This window comes from Adiantum capillus-veneris, chromosome 8, assembly GCF_014529385.1.
Source record: "Adiantum capillus-veneris isolate H3 chromosome 8, ASM1452938v2, whole genome shotgun sequence".
In the NCBI taxonomy this organism is placed as follows: domain Eukaryota; kingdom Viridiplantae; phylum Streptophyta; class Polypodiopsida; order Polypodiales; family Pteridaceae; genus Adiantum; species Adiantum capillus-veneris.
In genome coordinates, this window is record NC_140938.1 from 13,673,748 (window position 1) to 13,701,206 (window position 27,459).

Consider the following 27,459-nt stretch of genomic DNA (forward strand, 5'->3'; position numbering starts at 1 on the left):
TAAAATAAAGAAGAACCACACACACACACACACACACTCACAGTCTCTTGCGTGGCGAGCTGATGACGTGGCACTGCTGTACGTTGGGCGCGCTCCCGTCTTCATCGTTCTGTCTTGCAAGGCATAAACCATAAAGATCACTTACACGAGAAGGTTCAGATTTTTTGTCTTTTTTCAAGCCACTGTTTTCCTCAAAGGCAGTGCCATGCAGTGGTGGATGTCTATAGCTACCGAGCCGCATACTCCAAGGACTTGGCAAGCTTTCAATAAAAATTTTGCCTGAAGTTACATGCTTTCAGAGTAACTTCTAGCAGAGTGGGGTATCCTGAAATGCTTGCCACAGAAACCCTAGCAGATTAAAAGTTGAAATTTCTCGACATCTCTCAATAGGTGTCTCTTCTGTCGCTGATAACCTTGGAGGTCCAGTGTGATTCATATATCTTGGGGTTACCATCACCGCCATAGGAACACTGTCTATTGAGGCTTGTTTCGACTATTCAAGCGCTTATGGACCATGCTGTAGTCGACTACGACCTTATGAAAGAAATATTATCCTAATCTTGGTGCAGGTTTCAGGATGGGAAGCAAGTCGTCTTTTCGAGCTCGATCGATGTCGAGATTGCTTTTTAAGTTTGAGTTCTGTTTGAGAACTTGTTTGGTGATCCTGTTTGGAATTTGTTTGAAATGTTTGGAATTTGTTTGAAATGAATGGTATCTGTTTTAAACCAGTCTTGGTGCCGATTTGAACTGTTTGACTCTGGTCGTCTTTTCGAGCTCGACCGATTTGGAGATTGCTTTTTAAGTTTGAGTTTTGTTTGAGAACTTGTTTGGGGATCTTGTTTGGAATTTGTTTGAAATGTATGGTCTGTTTTAAACCAGTCTTGGTGCCAATTTGAACTGTTTGACTCTGGTTTCAAAAATTGGTACTCCCGAGTGGAGTAGTGAAATGATGTTTGAGAATAGTTACACATACTCATGGCCGAGACCCTTGTGGTTATTTACAGGGGGAGTATTGAATGTTTGAAAAGTGTTGTTGTTACTCATGTCCTGGACCTGATGGTTATTTACGGGGGGAGTATTAAGAAGTCTGAGCAGTGGTTACTCTCAACACCTCCAAACGATGCAGGTTGCGGTTTGGGGGGTGTTTGGTCGTAAAAGGCTTCTACATCTCCTGGCCCGGACCTTTTTAGGTTATGCGGGAGGAGTAATGAGGGAGTCGTTCAACAACTCATGGCCCGAACTTGGATGGTTATTTGCAAGGGGAGTGTTCATCGGTGACTTTATGTTTCTATGTCTTGTAACATGCATATGTGAGCATTTGTGTTGCTTTGTGATATGCTAACCACTGAATATTCCTTATTGGATGAGATACTTCTGGGAAACCAACGACCTAGGATATCAAGAGTTCCGATTTGGAATGAGACTCCTTATTGGATGAGATACTTCTGGAAAACCAACGACCCAAGATGTCAAGAGTTCCAATCTGGAATGAGACTCCTTATTGGATGAGATTCTTCTGGGAAGCCAACGACCTAGGAAATCAAGAGCTCCGATTTGGAATGAGAAAACTGATTGTACCTCGGAATGACCCTCGGAAATTTTTGAGCTAACTTGAGTTGTTTGCAGATATGTTGTAATCGCGGACGATTACTTTCTTTCAAGAAGGGGGGATGTCACAAACTGTTGACGTGTCAAGCCACTGAAGAACGGAGCCAACTTGTAGATCCCGATCGAGGGCCTAAACCCTAGAAGAAGTAATAGAAGAAGTTTTACCAACTTGCAAAGTCTTGCCGAGTGGCCTATTTTTTTAAAAAGAAGAGTTCCCACCAATTTATGGGACCCCGTCCGATGGGACCCAAGGACCTAAAGGCATAAAAAGAAAGCAAAACCGCGCACACACACTCACAATCTCTTGCGTAGCGAGATGATGACGTGGCACTGTTGTACGAATTTCTGAATTTTGCGTTGATTGCTAACGTGGCAGCCTGTACGGATTTTTGCGTTTTATGTTGACTGCTGACGTGGCATATCGTACAAATTTCCATAGTTTGCACTGGCAGCTTTTGGGCAAGATGCTTTTTGAAACCAGATGCTTTTGAGTTTGATGCTTTTAGTGTAACTGCTTTTCATGGGCCAAGGGTCTTCAAATATGTGCAGCGGGCTCATTCTCTGGCACACTTCAGTACGAAGGTGCAAAGGGTGGAGTATCGACATTGTACCGAGTTCAAGCAATATAAAGGATTACCGAAATGGGCGCCAAGGTTTGGGGCCATGGGGTGGAATTCCGCCACTCCCCATCTCATGTTGTCTATTCTTTTTGCTCAGTCGTTATCGAAGTGCTAAATTTTGTTCAGTCTGTTCTTTTCCATTGGCTCGTGGTGCCCGTCCCTGTGACATGACACGTGTGAAAAGACTGATCAAGTACTTCAGAGACCCGAGATTTGCAAAACACCTGGCGAATCACCCGATTGACGAGATTCACTCGAGATGGCATGAGGCCATTGATTCTAAGTCGGGAAAAAAGCTAAAAGGACAGACGAGTGTAGAAAAGCGGAAGCTGTACTTGTAGAAAGAGCTAGAAAAAGCTCTTGACCAGGAGATGAACCAGTTAATGAAAGACTTGAAGCACTCTTGAAAGAAGAGGAAATCGGCGATTTCCCCAGTTATTTGGGCCGGAAGTCGATGGTTAGCAGATCTGAGAAGCGTGGTCGTTTGGAGTATGTATGACTCATATTTTTCTTCGTCTTTAGAGAGTTCCGAAGACCGACAGTTTGTTGTCCTCTAGCTCCAGAGAGGATGAGAAATGGCGGAAGAAGCGGAGAAAAAGCAAGAAAAACAGATTTTTGAAAAAGTCTAGCAGGCAGGGAAGGCCATCTAGCAGTTCGGAGGAGGAGAGCTCGTCCTCTTTTGACAGTGAGTATATGAGCAAGAAGACCAAGGAGTTCAAGGAAGGGGGCTAGACCGTTAGGTTTGAGACGTTTTCAGGCTACCAGGACACCCTTCGAACCCTTGAGTTTGTACATCAGTTTGACGTCGCCTTCTCAGGAGTTGGTTCACGAAACACTCCAAGGTGCGAAGGGTGGCATCTTACTTGAAAGATATTGCACGAACATGTTGATCCACTTTGCTGTTATGCAGAGAAACACCTACGACGTGGGTAAAATTCAAGAGAATTTTCACGTCAATTTGGATATCAGACGAATATGAAAGAAATGCCATCACAACTTGGCATCATTTGGGAGACCAGATTGACTGGTTTTGCTGTGGTTTGCCAAATGAGATTTGAGAGCATTGTCTGTACCAGGAGTTTGACTCTTTTCAGAGACTTATGGGACATGCTAAGCAACGATTTGGGATGCATGCCGACTCATTAACTTAGACAGGACAATATCCACCTCATCCGGGCAAAAGTCTTCCGATAAAGAGAATGAATCGGAGGAGTCGGATGACAAATCATCACAGGGTTCCGGAGCAGTACGAGAATCAGATGGTCATTAGAGGAGAAACAGGAAAATTATGAACCCAATGAAAGAGCTTCTAGAGAAGGGTCTCATTCCGCCCAGTACATCACCTAATTGTTTGCCAGTGCTGTCGATTCTAAAGAAAGATAGATCTTGGAGAATGTGCATTGACTTTAGAGCGCTCAATAAAATCACCATCAAGAACAGATTCCCTATTCTGAGGATCGATGATATACTAGACCTACTTCATGGTTCTACTTGCTTTAGTGTAGTTATCATCAAATCGGAATTTGCTCTAGGGGAAGTGTATAAGACAACATCCAGGACGTCTCTTGGCTTGTATGAGTATTTGGTAATGCCTTTCAATCTCACGAATACTCCAGTAATGTTTAATAGGTAGATGGACAGGATTCTCAAAGAGTATAGGTCATTTGTGGGCACCTTTTTCGACGACATCATCGTCTTCTCCAAGAGTGAGACAGAGCATAGACACCATCTGTTACATGTTTTTCCAGGTACTGAGGCAACATCGGTTGGTGGTGTAGGGGAAGAAGAGCGAGTTTTTCTACCCGAGATCCGCTTTTTGGGACACATAGTCTCTGCGGAGGGTGTCAAAATGGACCCCGCCAAGATGGAGACCATCAGAGATTGGCCCGATTTGAAGAATGTCCGAAACTTTTTGGGTTTTTGCTCCTACTACCGACGGTTCATTTGAAGATTTTTGGAGATTGCTTCTCCTCTATAGGGTTCCTTTCGCATAGGGGACCATCTAAGATTGCAACCTTCAAGACTCTCAAGGAGAAGTTGACAACAGGCCCAGTATTGGCTTTGCCAGTCTTGCAAAAGCCATTTGAGGTACATTGGGGTCGTAGTCTAGCCGAACGTTTTCCAAACCAAAACGGGTTGCACAGATTTATGAGAAGGAGCTTTTGGCAGTATCCATGCTCTTACTCAATGGCGACACTTTCTACTTGGAGCTGATTTGACAGTGTTCACAGATCATCAGAGTTTGCACTATTTCTTGTTTCCGAAAGAGCTATCGGTGCAAACACTTGGTGACAATTTTACTTTCAATGTGGTGGCGAATGCATTGTCTTGTAAGCCTTAGGTTTTGGCTATTTCGGCAGTTCATCACCACAGCTTTGAGGATATGGTAGATTAGTGCGCCACAGATCCAGATTTTGCACCAATGACAATTAAGCCCGATTCTCTGGCTAAACTGCTTGTCTCATAGATTTTCTGATTACATGGTATGCCGGAGTCCATTGTTTCGGACAACGATCCTTGATTCACTAGTTTGTTTTGGGGGGGCAAACAGGGAGAACATTGGCACGCGGTTGCAGTTCTCGACAATTGGGCAATCTGAGATAGCCAATTTAGTGGTTTGGGACTTGTTGAAGTCCTATATTTCGGATCAAAAGGTCGAGTGGGAAAAGTATTTGCTCGTGGTAAAGTTTGCCTACAACAACACAGTGCATACCGAGAAGGCCCCATTTGAGATCATCAAGGGTGTTGAGAAGGTTCCACCTATTCTACGCACCTAGGATAAGATTTTTGAAGCAGATCAGTATGATCTAGATCTGGATATTGCTTTTGCCAAGGTGCGCGAGGCTCGAGAAGTTTCAAGCAAGGCATAAGAAGACATCAGACAAGCATCGACGCGACTTACAACTGAAGGAAGATGATTAGGTGCTTTTACGGTTTAAGAAGGCACGCCTAAGGAAACGAAAGGGCAAAGAGTGGCTTTTTCCAAAGCTGAGTATGCGATACTATCACCCTTTCCGAATTCAAGAGAAGATAAATGATGTATCCTTCAGATTGAAGCTGCCAGATACTTGGAAGATTCACAATGCATTTCATGTGAGTCTGTTGAAACCTTTCAAAGGTGAGGTGCCAGTGGGTAAGGAGCCTGAGGAGCAACCTGCAGTGAAAGAGAACAAGGAGATTCTCGTTCTGGAATAGATACTGGCTCACAAGGAATGGAAAGTGAAAGGTAAAGTGAACGACAGTTCTTAGTCGAGAATTATCGAGCATTGGATGTGAAGTGGATGGAGGAGGACCTAGCAGATACTCAGTTTTGGAACTTTACCTTGACGCTTTTGGTCTAGCTTCGACTATTCCAAGAGTTCCCGGAGATCAGCGGGTTGAATCTAGTGCAGGAGGAGTGCATAAGAGGGGAGTTACTCCACTTCTTTGTCACAGATTACCTAAATGGAATGAAGTCACTGACTTCCATGGATTTCAAGGATACTGATGGGGCTGACAGTATTCTGTTGGATGACTTTATGAAGGAAGTACTTTGAACTGGGAATTCCCAAAATGAATCTGTCACATGTGCTCTCTCATGTGATTAGTGTTTGAGTGCATGTTTGAAAGACAAAATGACTACAGCATTTCGGTCTTGTTTTTCGGAGAGAGGAGATGGACATGATAGTAACAAGATTTAGTCAATCGAGACATCTGTGGAGATTGTGACAGATCTAGATGTGATTGCTAAATACATTGCCGATTGATCATGATTCTCATCCAAGTTCTCAACGGAAGTAGTGATGTGAATGTGATTTGAATGTTCAGTGTGAACTCAGTGTGTCATTTGTGAATTGCATGCTATGTGGATGTACTATCTTGAGGGGATGGTCATGGACATGGTTTGCTTGATTGAAATTTGAAATGAAAAGATATGAATCTGATAGTAACCCGATTCAGTAGATCAAGGACATCCATAAAAAGATCAGTGTGGTCTGGATGTGATTGCTAAATGGTTACAACGATCAGGATTTGTATCTGAGACCCTTGACAGAAATATGATTGATCAGTGGCTGATGTCTTTGTAGAAGTGCTCGATTGGTCGAGTCTGGTGCATGAGTACATAAGAGTCGGTGTCTACTGAAGAAAGTTTTTGTCCTTTTGTAATCGAGGGCTATTACAATTCTTTCAAGAGGGGGAAATGTCACCAAGTGATGATATCAGTGCATGACCAACTGGAAGAGAATGGCCGAGTGGACAAGAGAAACTGAACCTAAACGAACTTCAAAGCACCGGCCGTGGGAAAATAGCTGGTACGATGATGAGTGCCATGAGACGAGAACTCGCTTATAGCGCAAGGTGGCTCCTGGTTCTACTTCACATATAGAATCTCAGAGACTCTCTCGATGTCTCACACCCCAAAAGAAGAGAGCTTTCTTAGTTCAGCTTGAGAGATTTTCTCTCAAAAGAGGCATGGAGACTTTTTAGAGAGCATTCTCCTATCACACCTATCACATTTTGCGACACATGGGAACAGTATGCAGCTACTTTGTACACTCTGCCAGGCCAGCCTCCTATGCCAGACACACCTGACCCTTATCCAGAGACTTCACAGGTGCCACTCTCCCCTACACCTCTACGTTGATGAGATTTCAGATTATATTGCAAGAGGAGACAGAGGAGCCCCTCTATCAGGCACCCCTTCTATTGTATGCAGATGATATTGTGCTTATTTTTGACTCGCCGCAAGGGCTTTAGAGACATCTTGATGTACTGCATACATATGCACATGACAGTGATCTCTCAGTGAATCTTGGTAAAACCAAGGTCATGGTGTTTAATACTACAACTTAGTGGGTGAAAGCATCAGCGCAAGTGTTTCTCTATGGGCATGAGGAGATAGAGCATGTGAACTCTTGTACGTGTTTAGGGTCAATGAACCCATCTTCTCTATGGAAGGAGCAGCCAATGCAAGACTCAGAAGGGGCTATGCAGCATTAGGAGGTCTTGACAGGATGTGTTCCCAGGTACAATTTCAGGAGGCCTCGCACTAAGTTGTTGTTTGACACTTTGGTTACATCTACAACATTATATGGAGTGCGAAAATGGGACCCTAGCATAAAGTGCAGGCATAATGAGTGGTGACTGATGGGAGACCTTTGGTCTCCACATAATATCCAGGATGATCAGGTGCGAGGCATCAGTGCCACATGAGATCATTAGGGCTGAACTAGGGGCTGCACCGATTGTAGTGGAGGTTCTCACCAAATGTGTGTCCTGCATTCATAGTCTATGTGAGCTCCCTCGCCATTGATATGCGCGACTAGCTCTTGAATCCTCCCAACAATTGGCCGGCAAGGGTGACAGCTCATGCTGGTATGCACAAACGTCATCATCAGGTGCGAGGCACCAGTGCCACATGAGATCATTAGGGCTGAACTAGGGGCTGCACCGATTGTAGTGGAGGTTCTCACCAAATGTGTGTCCTGCATTCATAGTCTATGGGAGCTCCCTCGCCATTGATATGCGCGACTAGCTCTTGAATCCTCCCAACAATTAGCCGGCAAGGGTGACAGCTCGTGCTGGTATGCACAAACGTCATCTTGGCTTCAGCTTCATGGCTTAGCATGGATAAGCTACCCTTCTTTAAGTACTCTATAGGCGCACCATCTCTTCGCTCCTACATTACCAAGATCATCAGGCAGGATCTCGTTCTATTGGATACCAAGATGACATGGCTTGCACCTCGGAAGGAGTTGGGGACAAAGATAGCCTTCTATCACAAGCACTTTCTTCACACTACGGAGGATGGCTTTATCGTGTGACCGAGATACATGGATACCATCTCTTACATGGTTTGAGAAGTACAGATATGTACCTCATCACATCAGCTAGAGATAGAGGCTGGAAGATACAAAGGTACACCTCAAGAGAAGCGGACACGTCAGATATGTCAGTAAGGGCCTGAGACAGGGGAGCATTACATTTGTTGTTGCATTGCTTATTATGAGATCAAGGATGACAGTAGTCTCTGAAAGACAGGCACTTCCACCCAAAAAAACTCCGCTTTTGTATATCAAAAACTTGAATCACCAAAGGCCACCAACAGTGAAAAGGACAAGGAACATCTACAATGGCAAGAGCTCGAACGTTAGGCATTGCTTGCCGACTAGTAGGATCTGACAGCAGAAGGCAATGGATAAACAGAAGAGAGAGAGAGCAGTGGATGACGAAGATGAGGGAGAAGAGGCAAGTAACATCACCAAGAAACTTGTAGGAGGGTGCCACAAGATGAGCAACAAAGCACTGCATTGGAGCTGAGAAGGAGCTATCAGCAAAGATAGAAACGAGTCCACTTTCTTAAGTTGGCTCCTGAGGACCAGAGCTTTTTTGGTGGTGGTGGTGGTGGGGGGCCTCTAAGAAGAGAGTAAAGGAGGCTCTGATAACCACCTCTACAAACCTGACCTAGAAACCTTGTGAGAGCAAACACAAACAAACCAATGCGGAGAACTCATGAAATCAAGGAATGCAAGGAACTCATTGCAAGGTAACGGAAAAGAAGAAACCAAGGAAATCAAATGAAAAGCATACTTTGTATACAAGACACATACTTTGGTAGACACAACACAAGTCTAGCATTATATAGGGTAACAAACTTAGAAATTAGCATCAAGACACATTGTAACAATTTTTTCTGTGTTTCATCTGCACATTTTCCAAATGGAATGAAACAAAAACCCTCAAAACAACAAAACGAAGAAACACACAAAATGTTTCTTGTGCCATTGCCTCAAAAGTCCTTTGACGGCTTAAATAAACATGATTAAAGCAAGGAGGATCTGTTTATATGGGCGTGATATGTGATTTACTTGCATAGTTGGTCAATCTTTATTATCTGAAACCCAGGCCAGTTCTATTCAGATTATTTGCTTATTCATATTCCATGAGGTATACTTATTATAGGTTTGTTAGGAGGCTGTTTCTGTCAGGAAACAAAATTTACCACACTACTTTCAGTACTCAAACATGATTGCAAAATTAGTGCTTTAGTTTAGCTGGGTATGTCTGCTGCATCTCTTGTAATTTGTTTTGCCTCTTGCATCTTGCAGGTGGGTAGATTTGTTACTTGCTTTGCTTCTCTCTAGCTACTTCAAGTTGTTCACGTTTTCCATGATGGTATAAAGGAAAGAGAGCTTTTGTTTCCAACTAGTGCTACCCTTCATCTATTATTAGTCTCTCTAGGGAAAAGAATGGTTAGTGCTTTGTGTCAAGCTATTGGGATTCCGGATTTTGCAGGTTTGGGATTTCTCTCCTTTTATGGTGCACATAGTTGAAATGTTTGTGCTCTCGTCGAACACGGTTGCTTTTAAAGGTGGGGATTTGCATAAGAATTTGGAGGTCCTGTTACCTTTCACTCGTGGGTAAAAAATGCATCTGTGGGTTTTCTTTTTGCAGTTATCATGAATGAGTCGACTCCGATTGCTGCAACAATCATAGCACTAGGGGCATTGGCAAGGTTAGGTGTGGTAACCTTGTCATGATGATGATGGAATGTCTTCTGTTGCAGCCAAATTAGGTTGCATCACAGGGTAGGCCTAAAATTTTTCAAAATGTTTATACAAAAACAAATACAGGTTTCTTGAGAGTCACTGCATGCTGATTGCAGGGACTTGGTGGCCAACAAAGAGAAACTTCCTTCGTTGCCTCCTCTCTCAATCATACATTGATCCTCAATGCTTGTACAAGACACCCTTACAAAGACAGCATTTTCTCTCATATGAAGGTGTCTTAAGTGTCTCCCTTATAGTTGAGGTGGCAATCATGCCATCAACCTTATAACCTATTGGAGCATCATATTTTGTGTTTTGCACTCATCCATGATTGATGACCCACTCATGAAAGATTTCACATGTAGGAAATTTTGCAACTTTCTTTTGTACAAGGTTTATGCGTTCGAACATGCAACGCCTTACATTGTATGACAAAGCAGCTCTCGTTGCAGTTTTTACTGTTCTTTCGCTCTTGAGTTTTATTTTTGTCCTCCGTCACTGCACTCGTCTAGATGGTAGACCACATAAAAATACTTAGTGTTGATAGCATGCTTAAAAGTAATGCATAGTTAGTGGATGACCCGTTATAGCTAGTGATAGAGAAGGAATTCTCTCTCTCTCTCTCTCTCTCTCTCTCTCTCTCTCTCACACACACACACACACACACACACACACACACACAAATTAACTATTGCATTTCCAAGGTTTGCAAAGCGGGCATTAGTGTTATTGTTTGACGGTTATTGACATATCACAAGGGACACAAGCTTTAAGGTGACGAACACGGTCTTCTTCATTGTATAATGTGAGATATATTGAAAAGAGTGATTTTTGTGAGAATATTATCCACTAAATGAATATTTGAAGTTTGTTGTATGAACCGCTACTAAAATTCACATTTTGATGAAAAATTTGGAAGTGTCCTTGTAACCAAAAGGCAATTTTGAGTGTGTTTATGGAGTTTTCACTATGTTGCTCTTCTTTCTTTAGTTTTGGGGCACCTAATACCCTAAATAACAAACAACACAAAGGTGGAAGTGATTTTCCATCTCACTAGAATGGCACTCATTTTGAGTTAATACTATGCTGTCTTCAAATTGCTTAATTTCACAAATGTGGTACACTTTAAGCTTAGGTCCAAGTATAAGTGTGCAATTCCAATTTGGCACCGACTTGATAGGTTTTTATGCCATGTAGAAGGCCACATTGTGGAAGCCAAATTTTTCATCCGTGCATTTTTTGTACTTCATAGGTGTGTTCCAAATTGTCTTAGGAAGACACGTGATGATACTTTTGATGCTTTCTATGCCTAAATATGGAAGTAAGGAACCAAATTGTGTAAAGTGGAAGCCTTATAAATATAATGATGAGTGCACACATAGAAACATTGATGATAGGTCTGCAGGATGCAAAAAATGTACCTTTTTTGTAGTTAATTTTATGTCCAAAAGAAATTTTTTGGGCCTAAAGACAACCATAGAATTTGAATAACTCATTGATGTTTGTGAAAAAAATACTCGTTTTCTAGTGATTTTTTAACTTGGTGTAGAATGGGTTCCCCTTACAAATATACTGTTTTTGGTCAAATCGAGTACTCTTTTGGCTTTGAGAGCTTCTCATGCCTATACTAGCAAGAGTTGTCTTTTATTTTTCTCACATAAAATGTGGTGTTAGCTTTGAGCTAAAGTAAGGATGCCCACAAAATGTGGTGTTAGCTTTGGGCTAAAGTAAGGATGCCCACAAGTACATACATATGATAGGACTATTTGATCTTTTTCCAAAACATGACACTTTTGTCCTGTTAGGTTACCAAACTAATGTTAAACAAGATTTATGCAAACATTTAAATTTTCCAAGCCGACCAATTACAACCGATATCCAAACATCTAGGGGAAATGTGTTTTTTGGGCACACAATAGAGAGTGTGTTACTCAGTGTGCAATGGAAAGATTGATAGCCCTAGAGTGATGGGCGTATATACAATGCTCGGGGGGAAAAACCTCGTAAAGAGGAAAAAAATGCCCCGACGGTCCTAGTGTGTTCACACACATCACTACCACATGTATATGGTAACAAATCCCCCATGGAGTGATGTGGTGAACGAGAGCTAGCACATGAGTAAAGGGAAGTGCCATGCCCTGAGGACATGATCAGTCCACAAAGGGGAGTAAGCCCAAAGCTTTGCGGAAAGCTTCAAGCTTCTCACGAGACAATGCCTTTGTGAAAAGATCTGCAAGGTTGTCCTGTGTTGGCACATAAGCCAAGCTGATCTCTCATGCTAAGAGCCTCTCCGTGACATAGTGGTAATGCACCTCAATGTGCTTTGTGAGAGCATGAAAAAATGGGTTCCTCGCAACTGCCAATGCGCTCTGACTGTCAGTGTGAATAGTGTTGGCAGTATCTTGTCCAACACCCAAATCAGCCATAAGGCGTCTGAGCCATACACACTCAACCGTAGCTGTCAAGACTTCCCTGTACTCAGCCTCACAACTCGAAGTGGCCACAGTAGGTTGCTTCTTGCTCAACCATGATATACATGAACTGCCAAGCATGAAACAAAAACCACTTGTGGACACTCGCGTGTCAAAACAACCAGCCCAATCTGAGTCCGAAAAAGCATGTAAGTCTGGTGGCAATGATCCACCCTTGGGATAAAACAAGCCAAGATGCAAAGTGCCACTAAGGTAGCAAAAAATCTCTTGACAGTCTGCAAATGCTTAGATACTGGGCTATGCATAAATCTGCTGACCTGTGAGACTGCAAACTAAATATCCGGCCTCGTGTTGCATACATAAATGAGGCAGCCAACAATAGTTTGATAAAGAGTGACATCAGCAACATCGCCAGCATCATGTAGACTCAACTTCAAACATGTTTCCATGGGAGTGGCAATAGGTTTGCAATCCTCAAGTCCGAACTTACATAGCAATGTCTCTATGTAACTTTTTTGACACAAGGCAATACCACCATCATACTGCTTAAACTGTATACCCAAGAAATGATGCAACAGCCCCACATCTTTCATCTTGAAAGTAGCATTCAAATCAGCCTTAAATTCAGCAAGATGTCTCTCATTTGGTTCAGTGATCAGCAAATCATGACATAAAGAACCGTCATACGACAAGTGGAAGCAAAATTCTCTTCATAATCTGTCTTTTTGCTGTGCATAACCCTTTGCAACAAGTCGAGTCTTATGGCAATCGATCTCACCATCCGACTTGCATTTCAACTTGTAAACCCACTTCGTACCAATGGCCTTTTTGCCAGGAGGCAAATCACATAAAGTCTATGTGTCGTTTTCTATAAGTGCATCATATTCTGATTGCATGGCAGCCATCCAATTTTTTGAATTCTACGCTTCATCAAAAGACAGAGGCTCCTCAACATCATGTACGCTAGACATAGCCAAAGCATAACAATCTGATGCATAAGATGCATGGCGAGAGCCTGAACGAGTACGACTAGACAAAGGTGCATCCAATTTACTATCACGCAAAGTGTGCACCATCCATTTTGGCATACCTCTAGCTTGCTCATTTTCAGCCCTTTCCTCATCAAGTACATCATGTACATTTGCATCAGTAATAGACTCATCTATAACATTTTCGGAAACCCCCATAGGCTGTACATTTGCCTCATTGGAACTTACATTCGTATTTCCACCACTAAAAAGAAGCAACAAAGTGTCATAAATGTCCTGTGAGCTTACATTACTGTCTCTAGTACATGACAGCAAGGACTGAACAGAATCTTCCACAAACACTACATCCCATGAAACCAGAATACGTTTTGTTTGCGGATGATACAACCTGTAACCTTTGCTTTCACCACTATAACTAACAAAAATACATTTGACAGTCTTATCATTCAATTTTCTCCGCTGTGTTTGTGGCACCAAAGCATATGCCAAACAACCAAAAACACGCATATACTCATTAGAAGGCTTTCTATCATGCCATGCTTCATATGGAGTAATAGACTGCAAAGCTTTCGTAGGACACCTGTTTAGTACATAGTGGCACACATGATGGCCTCAAGCCAAAAAGAATGCGGCAAAGCTCGACCATACATCTTGCCATTTCCGTAAGTGACCCGTTTTTCCTCTCAGCAACACCATTTTGCTGAGGTGTATAAGGCACTGTATATTGGTGTTTTATCTCACGACTAACCACTAATGCATTGAATTCATGAGACATATACTCCCCCCCTCGATCGGAATGGAGGGGGTGCCCATAGTACATTTCGAGACATTTTTCAGTCATAGCCAGAAATTGTTTGAAGCACATAAAAGCTTCGGACTTCCCTTTAAGCGGAAATACCCATACATGCCTGGAGTAATCATCAATGAAAGTCACGAAGTAAAGGTAATTGCCTAAGGACGGAGTTTGCATGGATCCACAAGCATCACTATGTACAAGCTGCAACCTGCATGTAACCCAAACTGAATCATCCTTTGGAAACTTAGAACGCTGCATCTTACCCAAAATACAACCTTCACAAACATGTTTGGCAGGTGCTGCAAGAGACGGCAAAGAAGCAACCATATCAAATTTCTGCAAACGCAACAAACTGACAAAATTTAGATGAGCAAAATGTGCATGCCAAAGTTTTGCATCTGAAATAGCCCTTGAATCTGCAACAGTATTTGCAAAATTTTGTCCACACTTGTTATACAAAGTGAGCTTATACAACCCACGGCACAAAAGGCCAGATGCAACAATTTCATCACCAAACTGAAACCATGAACTGTACATCTATCATCCACAAATTTGACTATAAGTCCAAGTCTAGCAAGTACGGATACAGATAAGAGATTCTTCTTGATCCCAGGTACATAAAGTGCATCAACAAGTGTGAAGAAAATGCCATTTGCAGCAGTAAGCACAATCTTTCCAACTCCCTGAACCGGATAAGAGACATTGTTGGCACAAGTGATTGAATTCCCATGAGGGATAGACTCGAGAGAGGTGAACAATTCACGATGTGAGGTAATGTGCTTTGTAGCACCACTGTCGTAATACCACACGTGAATCTACAACAACTGACAAGCATGCATCATGGCCAACAGGATTGCAAGTACACTCTGCACTGAAAGCCCATTCTGCATCAACATCAGCAACACAGTCTCCTTTCACAGAAGACTCAACAATGGCTGCATTTGTAGTGGAACCAGCATTTACAGTGGAACTACTCTCTTTCTTCTTAGCCTCTTTGACCTTCACTTAGGACACGACTTGATCAAGTGATCATTAGCTTTACAATAATAACAACGCATTTTCTTTATCACCGGAATTTCCAAATGAATTGTTGCCAACATTAGCATTAGAAACAGAATTTTTTCCACTCGCAGCAGAACCATAAGTGGCTATATTGTTGTTACCACCCTTTCTGTGAGAAGCAATAAAAACCTGTTCAACTGCACGCTGCCTAGTCCTGTTTTTTCTAGAAAGTGACTCTTGTAACAGCAATGTGTATAATGCATCAAACTTGACAACTTCAGGATTTCCGTGGGTCAAAAGTCTCCAAATACTATCAAAAGTCTGGTAAGAATCTGATAAGGCATCAAGAACAATCTACACAAGAAAACTGTTTGAAATAAATTCACCTGCAAAATAAGTTGCTCATTGATATCCTTGACACTAGCAAGAAAAGTGTCCATATCATCTTCTTCATGCATAATCTTCGACTCCAGCTCTTTACGCATCAAAGCAATTTTAGACTCATTGCGACTTGCATAAAGACGAGCCAAAATATCCCAAAACTGTTTTGCAAATTTTACTGAACAGATGTGAAGAATAATAGTGCACTTCATAGACAATGTAATCAATGCATGAGCCTGCGCATCCTATACATCCCAACAAGCTTGCTCTACCATAGGTAAAACAATTATAATAACAGCAATCCTTGCAGCAAGACCTGCAACATCCTCAACATCGCTTACATCCTCAGAACCATGACGTAAATCAATGCCCTACATAATATTCCAGACGCCCTTTGATCGCACAAGAACGTGTTGCATCATATAAGCCCACATAAAGTAATTGTCCCCATCCAACCTGTCCTCAACAACAAACATCTTGAAGACATCTGTGTTATTGTCAACCATAATAAATGTCGCACTTGATGTGAAAACTGCTCGAAAATAAGAGAAACGGAGCGAAAACAACACGTGCTATATAGCACAAACTGTAGAAGACTTTAAAGCACATGTTATGCAAAAATTGGCGTTGACGAAAACTCTACACAAAATGACGAAATTGCCTGTGCAAACCTACCTATAGTGGAAATGGAGACTGAAATAAGCCCGAATCAAAAATCTAAGCAGACTAGACTCTACAAGCTCTCCCAAAAAATTTGTCGACCTGCGAACGCTCGTCAAATCTCATTGTAATGGAAGAAAGTGAGGAAGCGTGTAATGGAGCAACGATGGAGCAACTGGCAACTAAGCCCGGGACGATGTAACCCGCTCTGATACCAATTGTTGAAATTAGGGTTGCAAAGAATCACACACAGCTTGGAGAAGACGAAGGAAGCTCAAGGCACACAGCAAAGTGTGTGTTACTTAGTGTGCAATGGAAAGATTGATAACCATAAAGTGATGGGCGTATATACAATGCTTGAGGGAAAAAAACTCCTAAAGAGGGAGAAAATGCCCCAACGGTCCTAGTGTGTTCACACACATCACTACCACATGTAAATGGTAACAAGCTTTACCTCGGAGGTCTTTGCCAATCCAATAGATATCAATGTAACCACTTGATTTGTATGTTCGCAAATCAGACTTTTGGTGCAAGCTTCTGGTTGCTACTATAGAAGTATACTTTGTTGTGGTGCATGACATTAAGAACAAACGTTCTCCCCAAGACTACCATGACTCAGCTGGTATTTCATTTTTCTACCAATGTAAATTTCTTCTTGCTCCACAAGATGAGATTGAAAGAAGCAAATTCCTTTAACTCAAACGCTATTGGGAAAAAGTAGTCAAGCCTTTGAATGCAATGATCATCATACGCTTTTAACAATGGCAAGCCAAAAGGCTTTGTGGCCCATTTTGAGTGGATGCTAGGCTTTCTTTATTCTATGGTCACCATGAATCACGTCTTAATGGATCCAGAGAAGCTAAAAATTAAGAGCCTTAAATCCGACCAAATTTGAGCAAGATGATTTACATTGCTTAAGTTTCTAATCCTTCTAAAATCTTCGGATTGCTTGAAAACCTGAACATGGACACACTTTCTACATTCCTAAAAGGTGAGAGTCAAGCTTGAACAGATATCATTCCCTTTCTTATGTGTTCTTGGGGGCTTCATCAGCTCCATTCGCTCTTCTGGAGTTGTCTCTCTTGTAGTCTACATCATCTTGAATACCTTCTGCAATGATGTGCAATGTGCACTATCCTTTGAAGACCCTTCCAGATTAGCCTCATGTCTGGAGTGCACTCTTCTAGAATCTGCATGCAATTATTTATATGTTCGTACCTATACTCTCGATAAGCTAGCACCACGTACCACTTGACTACAATGCAGCCTATAATGAAGGTTGAATGATATCAAACCTCTAAAAGAAACCGACTTGTACAAAACCAATACACCTACAGAATTAACACACCTTGACTGTAATGTAACATTTTTTTTACCAATACAAGATAGGCATCCATTTGCCTCAATAAAAGCAGCATTCGTGGCTGAGGTTGTTGCGATGTTCCAATTGTTAGCTCCATTCCCAAGTCAATGAAGCTTAGGCAGGAAGTGCAAGCCGAACACCTAAGACACAGGTCGTTACGAGAAGTCCGAGAAGACCAAACACATGCCATGCTCCCTGTAACCTCTTCTTAGGATCCCCTGAATAATATCTGCATAATAACCAAATTAAGGACTACTTTAGAATCATCCAAAACTACAGAACCAAACGTGAAGGTGCCATAGCTTACCCCACAGAATAAAATACTCGTCCAACAACCCAAATCATGCCAAATCTGCACATTCACACAGTTTCATGATAACTAGCTTGACTAATTATGTGAACTACACCTGAAACAAAAGCCCCAAGACTTACACAGACGAAACCACAGGGTATCCTAATCCTCCAAGCAATAGTAGAGACATAAAAGCAGGATAGCTCTCCAAGGTGTTCTGATGTGCTCTTTGGTAACAGTTGAACAAGGAATCTTCTTTATCTTCATACATCTGCAGTATTAACAATGAATTATCACACCTCCATAAAACCTACTTTCACGACATGAGAGAGAGAGAGAGAGAGAGAGAGAGAGAGAGAGAGAGAGAGAGAGAGAGAGAGAGAGTTCTCATAGATGCTCACCTCCGCATGGAACTTTAATACTGTTAGGATAGAGGAGCCACCTACAAGACATGCTCTGGTAGGGAAATGTACCCAACCCCAATTTAGAGACAACAGATCAAAAGATGCGCCCTGCCACCCAGGCCTCTAAAAAAATGATGCAGAGTACTTCATTAGCTGCGTTCATTAACTCCTATGATTCGCTAAAAAGTGTACCATTACTGGGTCTTGATTGTATCTAATGCCTCAAGAAGTCCTGCCCTTTGTGGTATAGTTGCCAAACTTCAGGCAAAGTGATAACTAAGTCCACTGCTCCACTTACTATGATGTGCATCTTAGAAGTACTGTCAATGCAGATGGTCTTTGAAACACCGTTTAGATTTTAGAAAGTTAGAAAGCCCATTTCAATTTGAAAAGTTAGAAGGCTACCCCATAGGCCCTCCAAGGTGCCCAAGTGAAGACCTCATAGAGCCTCCCCATAGACCTCCAAATTTGGAGACCCTTCCAAAGAAGACCTCTTCACATAAGGCTAGGATGCCTATACAAGCGATAATCAAATTTGACAACCCTCCAAATCAAAAGGATTCAGCACATCATGACTAGCATTAGTTGATAGAAGAGGCACTGCCTTAAGAGGTGTTGCTCTCTTTGGAGCATTTATAGTTACTGTCATGGGAGCTTTAAGTAAAAAGGGCCCCCAAAAGCACATCTATGAGGGGGCGTCTGCGGGAGGGGGTAATTGTAAGACAAGACATGATGGGATTGATTTCTCATGGACACACACAAGGAGGGAGGGGGTAATGCTAACTTTACCTCTTTGAGCTAAAGTTATTTGAAGGGAGGGGGAGGCTCCCTCTATGCTTGTGTAAGCACACTCTTGAAGGCTTCAAATGGCATGGGTTAACTAAAGACCAAAAGTTACAAGAAGATTTGTTCAATGTGAGTTGTGTAATAAGTTTAGAAAATGAAAATAACCTGGGTGTGTGTGTGCGTGCGCACACACGTGTTCATGAGAGAGAGAGAGAGAGAGAGAGAGAGAGAGAGAGAGAGAGAGAGAGAGAGAGAGAGAGACCTTTGGATACTTCAAGCCACATTTCCTTCTCTGCATTCCCACCTGCATCATGATGGTACATAGGATTTAGGCATATGGCAAGCATGGGATATTTCACCAAAACGTACGTAAAAGATTTCTGAATACTTTACTCATTTGGTAGACATTGATAAAATAATCTGACCATCAGCAAAACACTCTTCTTGAGGCAGTAAACATAAGCACTCCAAGGATCCTAGCATGGTATGTGACTTTCAACACTACACATAACGATACTACCTCCTCAAATGTGACATTTCTTTCTCAAATCACAATGAGGAGGATTTGAGACTGCTGGCTCTTCCCGAGCCTTGTTCAGAACTGCTACATTGTGATATCCTGGCAATCATTTATGACAATGCATCATCTGGCATCCTCAACAGGACACATATGTCATGTCATCGCAACAACTTATGCATTCACGCCAAGTACACTGCGACATATTTGGCATCGTCAAGACGAAGTGTAGGTCAAGTCATGGCAGTAACTTACGGCATTGGCACTTGATGTGCCTCTAGTTCAGAAGTGAACCCTTGCAACAAAAAGCAGAGGATAGAACCTCTGCACGTGCGCAGGGCTTCTCTTTCAGGAATGGTCGACCAGGTTGGGGCTCCTCGTTTATAAATAAACGTCGTTCGCGAACAAAATCGACACGAAATTGTAGAAAAGGGCGTGAGAGGAATACCTTAAAACCTTGCCACTGCGTGAGCAAAACGCTTGCCGCGCCAGTAAGGACGACATAGCCGAACTGCGGCGGGAGCGTCAGCGCAAAGGGGCTCGATGCTGCCATACTCCTCTGTCTCTTTGCTCTCTTCCTCACTCACACACTCTCCCGAACTAGGCTATAACACCGTTGCAGCTCTCACGTCTAATAATAAATAGAAGCCAACGTTCCTCCTCCAATGATGTCATGGTGCACGTCACTTAATACTCAGTTAAAGTCAAATAATAAAAGTGTGCACTTTCCGAGGAAAACAAGTGATAAAATCACAAGGCCTGCGCCTTCAAGTAGGTATAATAGAAAGAAGAAGTTTATTCAATTAAAAAAAACAATGTAGTCATAATTTCTTCAAAATATAAAACAATGCTAACTATTGAACGTGGACTATCTAAGATACAAATACTATATTTAAATTTCTGTGTAAATAAGAAGATATCAATCACACCCTCTCTTCCATAGCCCCTCTCTGCATCCTTCCTCTTCGTAATTTGGCCTGGCAATGGACATTGCCCCTCCTCTGCCACCCACTCATGGTGGTTATGTGCCCCCACTTGTTAAGCCCACCGGCAAGTCAAATACGGCGCTAACAACAGCTGATACCGAGTACTCCCACTTCTTGGCGATCGTCGACCTCTAGGATTTTTAAATGAGGACATAGGTGGCCCCATTGAGCCTTGCCTTAGCAATGCCACCTCCTGTGAGCTTAAGATTGAGCCAGCTCCCTTCTCTAACAATTTTTTTTGACAATCACCATTCAATTTGCAGTAATTACAAAAGTTGAAAAGAAAGTTTTCTTAATAAAAACTTAATGGAATTTTGGCAATGATTTTTAAACTTACAGTTTGATTATCCTTGGCAATTCACTTTGCATTATTTTGGGCAATAACTAACTTGGCTGTCTCCTTTTGGTTTTTGTCAAGTGTGATGATGTGGCAGAGCTTGAATGGCTCTCCAATTTTGTAGAGTCCTCCTCCTCTAGTGATGCTCCTGCATGCCTTGGCTGGGGCACTCATGGCAGCTTAGGTGACGATGACAAGGGCGAGCACCGCTGCTAGAGCAGCGAAGAGTTTTTTCTACCACAAGCCCTGTTTCTGTGCTACACTTTTTCAAGAGGAAAGCATTGCTCGTCCTTCAGCTTCAGCCTTGAAATGTCCCCTGCTCCTGGGCATGCGCGTAGAAAACACTGCTGCATTGTTGTTTGCCTCTTGAATACACGAATTCTCTCCCTTGAAGTCTTGGAAAGCCTTTTGGAAACTGCCTGCACCACATATGCCATCCAAGCTGCATCATCTGAGTCCAATATGTACAACACATACTACGACTACGATGATGACGACGATGACAAAGATGAAGACTTTGTTCGCATTCATAGCAATCAGAGAATGAAGAAGTCTGCCATGAATGCGAAAAACTCCTCCTTCAGTAAGGAAAAGCGTCCTTCTACCAAACTCTTCAACCCCAAGCCTAAGAAAACGAAGGTGGAGGATGCTACCCCAGTAAGGAAGTGTCTTCATTGTGCCACACAAAAGATGCCACAATGGAGGGCGGGACTGATGGGGCCAAAGATGCTGTGCAATGCATGTGGAGTGCAATACAAGTCAGGAAGGCTATGTGACGAATATAGGCCAGCTGCAAGTCCTACATTTGTAGAGAGTGTGCACTCAAATTCACACAGGAATGTGCTGGAAATGAGAAGGCAAAGAGGTGATAGCATTGGGCATGAGAGCCAAAAGCATAAGGAGAATACACACAGGCATCGGTGGGGAGATAGCGGTGTGTGTGACCATGCCGCGTTAAAGGTGGACGTCAATACAGATGTGCTGGCTCCGCCGGAGGAGACAAAGGTAGGTAGGAGTGAATACAAAGGAGAAGTGGATAGACATGGCTAGCATCAGAGTTTAGAGAGTTTGATTAGCAGAGTAAAGAATAGTGGCACGGCTAGCATCAACATGAAGATGTGTCCAACATTGCTTTGAAGGGAGCTTGTGATCAGATGTATTCCATCCCTTTGGAAAACCTCAACACTAATGCCTGCAGATGTTCCCACAGCCCACCTCACACACACACCACCTCCTCAAGGCTCCGCCTGCTGCAGTGCATCCCCTTCACTTGTAGGGTGCGGGGTGCTCCCAATCCCCTCATCATGGTTACACACAAAACAACACCGCATCATCGATGCACCCTCCCTTGCTTTGCCCGCACACAGAGGAAAGAAGCCCTCATGGCATCCTCATTCGTCTGCCTTGTTTTTTTCGATGTGTGCAGACAAGCCCTCATAGAACCCCATCCCCCTTCACCTGCAGGGTGCTCCCACCGGCCTCGTCGTGCCTGCTTTGCTCCTTGCATGGCTGCCTTCACTCAATCGCTACCTGCCTAGCATCATACATCCTCTGGCTCCACGAACTGCTCAATTCACCTACGAGAGAGAGAGAGAGAGAGAGAGAGAGAGAGTGAGAGAGAGAGAGAGAGAAACTGTCTGCAACCCATCACTTGCTTTTGCTATCAATAGCAATGTCACACACTATCACTGTCCCTGTCTCCGCCTGCCATTTTCTGTCGGGCACTGCAACGTGCGTGCACACTTCAAGTTCTACGGCGCACACACCCTGCATTGAATAGGTCTGCAGCACACACAATGCTATATACCCCCTTCGACATTGCTGCAGTTCTTGCTGATGGAGGAGCACGCACGGGATGCCAAGACAGGGCTGCTATATCATGGCTACGACGAGTCGCTGCAACAGGGGTGGGCCGACCCACAGATGGGCACATCACCTAGCTTCTGGGGATGCGCAGTGGGTTGGTTCTTCATGGCGTTGGTGGACATTCTGGATTTCTCCCTGAAGACTAGACACGCTCAAAGGGATGATCTGGTGTCCATTCTTCAGCTGCTGGCAGTGGCGGTGGCCAAGGTGCAGGACCTCGCCACATGCGTGTGGTGGGAGGTGTTGGATATTCAAGGGAGGCGGCAGGGCAACTACTTGGAGTCCTCCGCATCCTGCATGTTAGTGTATAGCTTGGCCAAAGGGGTGAAACGGGGCTACCTCTCCAAGAGAACCTACAAGGACGTGTACACCAGGGGCTTCCAAGGAATCCAGACGCAATTTGTGCATGCCTGCTCTGACGGTGGCGTGGATCTGATCAGCACCGTCTCCGTGGGTGGCATGTGTGGTTCTCCTTGATGGAGGTTCACGAATCGTCAGTCTTGGCCTATTGCACCATGCCATCCCCATCCCCTACTTGGAGCCCGTTGTGCTTCACACAGAGGAATCTCAAAGCTCGAGCGAGATTTTCCGAGCAATCCCCAAACCGAGCAAGATTGGCCAAGGCACACTATACAAAACAAAAACCAAACAGGATTTTTTACAAGACTACACCTAATTTTAATGGTAAAACGACCACAAATTTTTGACAAAAAAAACCCTTGAACAAGGGTTTTGGTAGAATGTTTCCATTGATGGGCCATAAAAATTGGAACTCATACAATGGCATGTTGATATTCCTCTCCTTGGAACTAGTTGTCCTCAGATATTAAAAGCTCATTTCTACCACTATTGATCCTTGTTGGAAATAGTGGCACCATGATTCTAGTGGATATAAATCTCCTATTCCTACCCCCCTACATGTAGGACCACGAGACTTACACTAAAAGAGTAAGGTTGTTGCCACTCGAACAAATCTCATGAATAAGGAGATTCTGGGAGGAGCTTGAGCTTCTCTTCACTTCTTATTCTTCTTCTTCTCCTCCTCCTCCTCTCTCTTGCTCTATCTCAAGTTATTGTGGGTTGATGTACGATAACATATTATGCATTTTAAGTTACTTTAGAGAAAATGGTGGAGACTTGAAAATAATTCTATTATTGCAATGAGGCTATTCTTTTGAGAAAATCCACATCATGGTGTACTTTAAAGTTTGCATCACACCATCATAGGTAGCCTTCTATCGGGAGGGGGAGTGGGAGTTAGTGGTGTTGCCAAAGGTGGTGGCGACAAATGTGTCAAGGGAGGTGGTAATGGTTGGGGATTGTAAAGAGTGCTTTGATAGAAGAGTACGCAAGGTTGATAAAGCTATGAACAATTTTCTTATGACAACTTTGTCCACATGCTAGTTCTCTTTTACCTACCCATATCGATAGAAATCTAGGTTTGGTGTAATTCCACCTACAAATTTTGAGATTTATCTTCAAATTCAAAGTAAAAGGTGAATAAACCTACAAAATTTAGAGAAATTTAGTGTAAAAACCTTTTCTTAAATTTTCCATGTTAATATCAGCACAACTCAAAGCTCCTAGATTGCTCGGGGTACCTAGTATGCTGAGTTGTCCGTCATGCCTCGACCTAGATGGATGGTAGTCTAGCATTGCATCTATCATCTTGCAAAATGATGTGGCCCAAGACTCGGTCCTTAGCACCACATAAGGTAACCCCCTCAAAGGGGTAACTGGGAGGTTGGTTGTGCTACAACAAACAACATTGTGCCACGTTGAGACAATTGTGTTGGCTAGAAAAGGTAAATCTCAGGGTCCCTAATCATTGACAAATTTGGCTTTTAAGGAGTTGGGCAAGGAGACTCACAATAGACGAGGCAAGAAGGTCCTCAAGTTCAACCGTTGTCATTTTCAACCACTACATAGTATAAACAATTCAAAAAATGTCTTTGAAAGAGACGTGGACTCTTTCACGTACGGGCAGGGACTTCTAGTGCTCGAGAAAAACTTTTTTTTGAAAACTTGGCAAACCTATCTATGAGAATTTTAGTGGTAAACTGACTAAATTTGAAGGTTTTTACACCAAATGATGCTAAATTTCTCTAGATTTTGTAGGTTTTTTCACTTCCAAATTTAAAATTTAGAGGTAAATCTCAAAATTTGCAAGTGGGATACACTAAACCTAGGTTTTATTTTTCAACCGCTCCCCCTCTCTTTCTCTCTCCTCGCTCTCTCTCAATCTTTTTTTTTTTTTTTAAAGTCTCTAAAAGAGCCCGTGCCGGCGTGGACTTTTTGTTTAGAGATATTGAGAGAAATGGAGGGAGGGCGGGGGGGGGGGGGGAGAGAGAGAGAGAGAGAGAGAGAGAGAGAGAGAGAGGAGGAGGGGATCGTATATGGGCGAGGGAAGGCCGGAAGGGAAGAGGTTGAGAAAGTCGATATTGTGCATGCTGTAGGATCAACATATATGTGCTGATGTGCGTCACTCGACCTTGTACTCTATCACAAGGAGAGCTTCTGCATGTTAACGTAGCCCAACCTAATCTCTTGTCGCACCATGGTTTTTCGTGTTGCAGCTTGAGTAGGTTTTTCCCAACCCAATTAAGCATACATTGTAAAGAATCGTAGTGTTTGTTGGACTAAGCGAGGCAAGGGAGGGAGAGCACACGCTCTTGCGAGGCAAGAGTTCAAAACTTCTGTTGGGAATGCGTAAAGACAACAAAAAGAGACCTTTGGACTCCAGACAGGTGCAATTGCTAAATCGCCCTTCTCTCTCTCTCTCTCTCTCTCTCTCTCTCTCTCTCTCTCTCTCTCAAAATCTCTTAAACAACAAGCCTTGAGTTCAACTCTCCTCGTCGGCTAGCTGATCTTTAAGGTCTCTTGGGATAGTTTCCTACGACGTTAATACTCTATTCTTCTCGGGAGTGTGTGTTAGCCCATGCTTCAGAAAGCATTGGAGCATGAGGTCATGGGTTCCAATCTAAGATCCTCAACCACGCCCCCATTTTTTGGGTAGGCTTGCCTACCTCGAGATGCCCGCCAGATTGCTTTTTCTTCGATCCCCTTACCCGCCCCCTGTGTCACTTAGGGACGTGGGTCTCGCTGTCTCTTCTCTCTCTCTCTCTCTCTCTCTCTCTCTCTCTCACACACACACACACACACACAAAGCCTCACAATTTTAGCAGCTTTTGCCACCCTATCCTCTCTCTCTCCTCTTCAAAGCGTGCAATCGTTCCCCTAGACTGGCATATATATATATTCACTTAGTCACGACTTTGTCTGCACTGTGCCACCCACCCTTCTCGTACTTCTCTTCGATGTCAACACCGTCTCTTCATTAACCATGCACAAAAGCATGGTTTCTCATGCGCAGCCTGACGAGCCCTTTGCTACTTTAGTTCGGAATCAAAACTTTGCTTTCCTTGCGCATTTTGCAAATGGGTCTTATGTTTGTGTTGGTTGCTCTGCTTGTTTTGCAGATGGGTCCTTGTATTGTGTCCACGGCTCCTCTTTTCCTACTTCTTGCACAAATGGGTCTACATTTTCAACATACTATGGCTTGCCATTAAAGAAGTTAAAGAACCTCCTATATCTTCAGCACAAGTACCTGCAAATTTGCAGCATCGCACGGCTGCCTCAACAAGCGCTTGTGCCCTCTTTGCAGATGAATTGTGCCTATCCCACTGTTGGGTCTGCCTTGCTTACTACCGTTTCCGTTGTTCAGGCAAATGGCCGCCCTCATTTTCCTATTGTGAATGCCATGTAAAGACGTACTGTAGTGCCACCCCTCATCTTCAAAGTCAACGCAATCGTCCTGATCGACGGAAAGCGACTTCAGCAAGCATGACAGGATCGCCTCCTTCAGCCCCTCCTCCTCCTCTTCCTCCATCCTCCCCTGCTGCATCATAACCAACCAAACATGGAAGTTTTCTCTCTCTCTCTCTCTCTCTCTCTCTCTCTCACACACACACACACACACACACACACACACACACACACACACTCTCACTGAAACAACCAGACGCTGCTTTACTTACCTCTCGAGAATAGTATTCCCATAGGAACTGCCTCAGCGAAGCCACACATAGGGGCCCACACACGTCTTCCCACTCCAGCATCAACTCTCTATCCCTCGCAAACCTGCATGAGTGCTCAAAGGAAAGATCTGTCAATTGCGGGTGGTTGGACAGGAGCACATGGATGTCCTTGAACTGTAGCTGCTCCATGCTTTCACATCCTCCCAGCTCCACACCTAACAACTTTCTCATCTCATCACAACCAGTCTTTCCAATCTCCTCAAATTATCTAGGCCCTCCCAGGACACCATTCCATTCATATCCAATATCGTCACAGTCCAGGGTCAGGGGGGCACGGCATCTGAGCCGTCCATTGGCAGCTGCTTCCACAGCAGAATTTATGGATGCAGCGACGGATTTTGGACATGTCAGCAGTCGTCATGGGACTAAGCCTCCTCCAGTAGCATCGTCGCAACTCAGCAGATGGAATTTCTGCATGCAGCCAGTAAAACGTCCCCACCTCATCACCTGGAATATCTGCGCCATGCTGCAATGAGAGCGCTCCAAGTCAGCAAGTCAGCAGCCAGAATTACGCCTGCTGATGTGTCGAAAACTGATGGATCTACACAGTCAAACCTCACACTTGCTTGGCCCCCCTCCCCTCAATTGTGACGGTCGGGAATGGTCCTTCAGTGACCATTCCACGAAATAATTGCTCCCGCCATGGCTCGCGGCCTCCCCGCCGCTCGCCATGCGGTCACAATTATTTCGGGGAATGGTCACTGAAGGACCATTCCCTACACCTTCACATTTGTTAGGTTTGAAAAGTTGATAGGAGCAGTTCTGCCAGCCGACAAATTTCTAGGTACACCAAA

The 27,459-nt window shown here is 43.4% G+C and overlaps 3 protein-coding genes across 6 annotated transcripts in view; 2 read left to right on the plus strand and 1 right to left on the minus strand.

Annotated features, from left to right (window-relative positions):
- Window positions 1–10,221, plus strand: part of LOC147451696 (protein ARV 2-like) — a 58,704-nt gene extending 48,483 nt beyond the window's left edge. For 2 of the 4 annotated variants that reach the window (XM_086517585.1, XM_086517586.1), the window contains 4 exons: window positions 9,317–9,383; window positions 9,504–9,579; window positions 9,663–9,723; window positions 9,842–10,221. In XM_086517585.1, coding sequence (XP_086373711.1) covers window positions 9,317–9,383; window positions 9,504–9,579; window positions 9,663–9,723; window positions 9,842–10,046 — 409 coding nt within the window. In that variant the 3' untranslated portion in view covers window positions 10,047–10,221. Of the gene's footprint in view, window positions 1–9,316; window positions 9,384–9,503; window positions 9,580–9,662; window positions 9,797–9,841 lie in introns of all 4 variants that reach the window. The other 2 variants (XM_086517587.1, XM_086517588.1) reach the window with 2 other exon arrangements.
- Window positions 10,222–17,019: 6,798 nt separating this feature from the next.
- On the minus strand, window positions 17,020–19,996 carry LOC147451699 (uncharacterized). Its single transcript, XM_086517589.1, has 7 exons — window positions 19,828–19,996; window positions 19,125–19,166; window positions 17,813–17,943; window positions 17,688–17,732; window positions 17,521–17,609; window positions 17,394–17,441; window positions 17,020–17,207 (listed from the first exon to the last, which is right to left on the minus strand). The coding sequence occupies exons 1-7, from the start codon at window positions 19,930–19,932 to the stop codon at window positions 17,107–17,109; spliced, it is 561 nt and encodes a 186-aa protein (XP_086373715.1). The 5' UTR covers window positions 19,933–19,996; the 3' UTR covers window positions 17,020–17,106.
- A 366-nt stretch (window positions 19,997–20,362) lies between these two features.
- Window positions 20,363–21,752, plus strand: LOC147451700 (uncharacterized). The gene is made up of 2 exons (XM_086518803.1): window positions 20,363–20,606; window positions 20,777–21,752. The coding sequence occupies exon 2, from the start codon at window positions 21,012–21,014 to the stop codon at window positions 21,750–21,752; it is 741 nt and encodes a 246-aa protein (XP_086374929.1). The 5' UTR covers window positions 20,363–20,606; window positions 20,777–21,011.
- The last annotated feature ends 5,707 nt before the right edge of the window (window positions 21,753–27,459 follow it).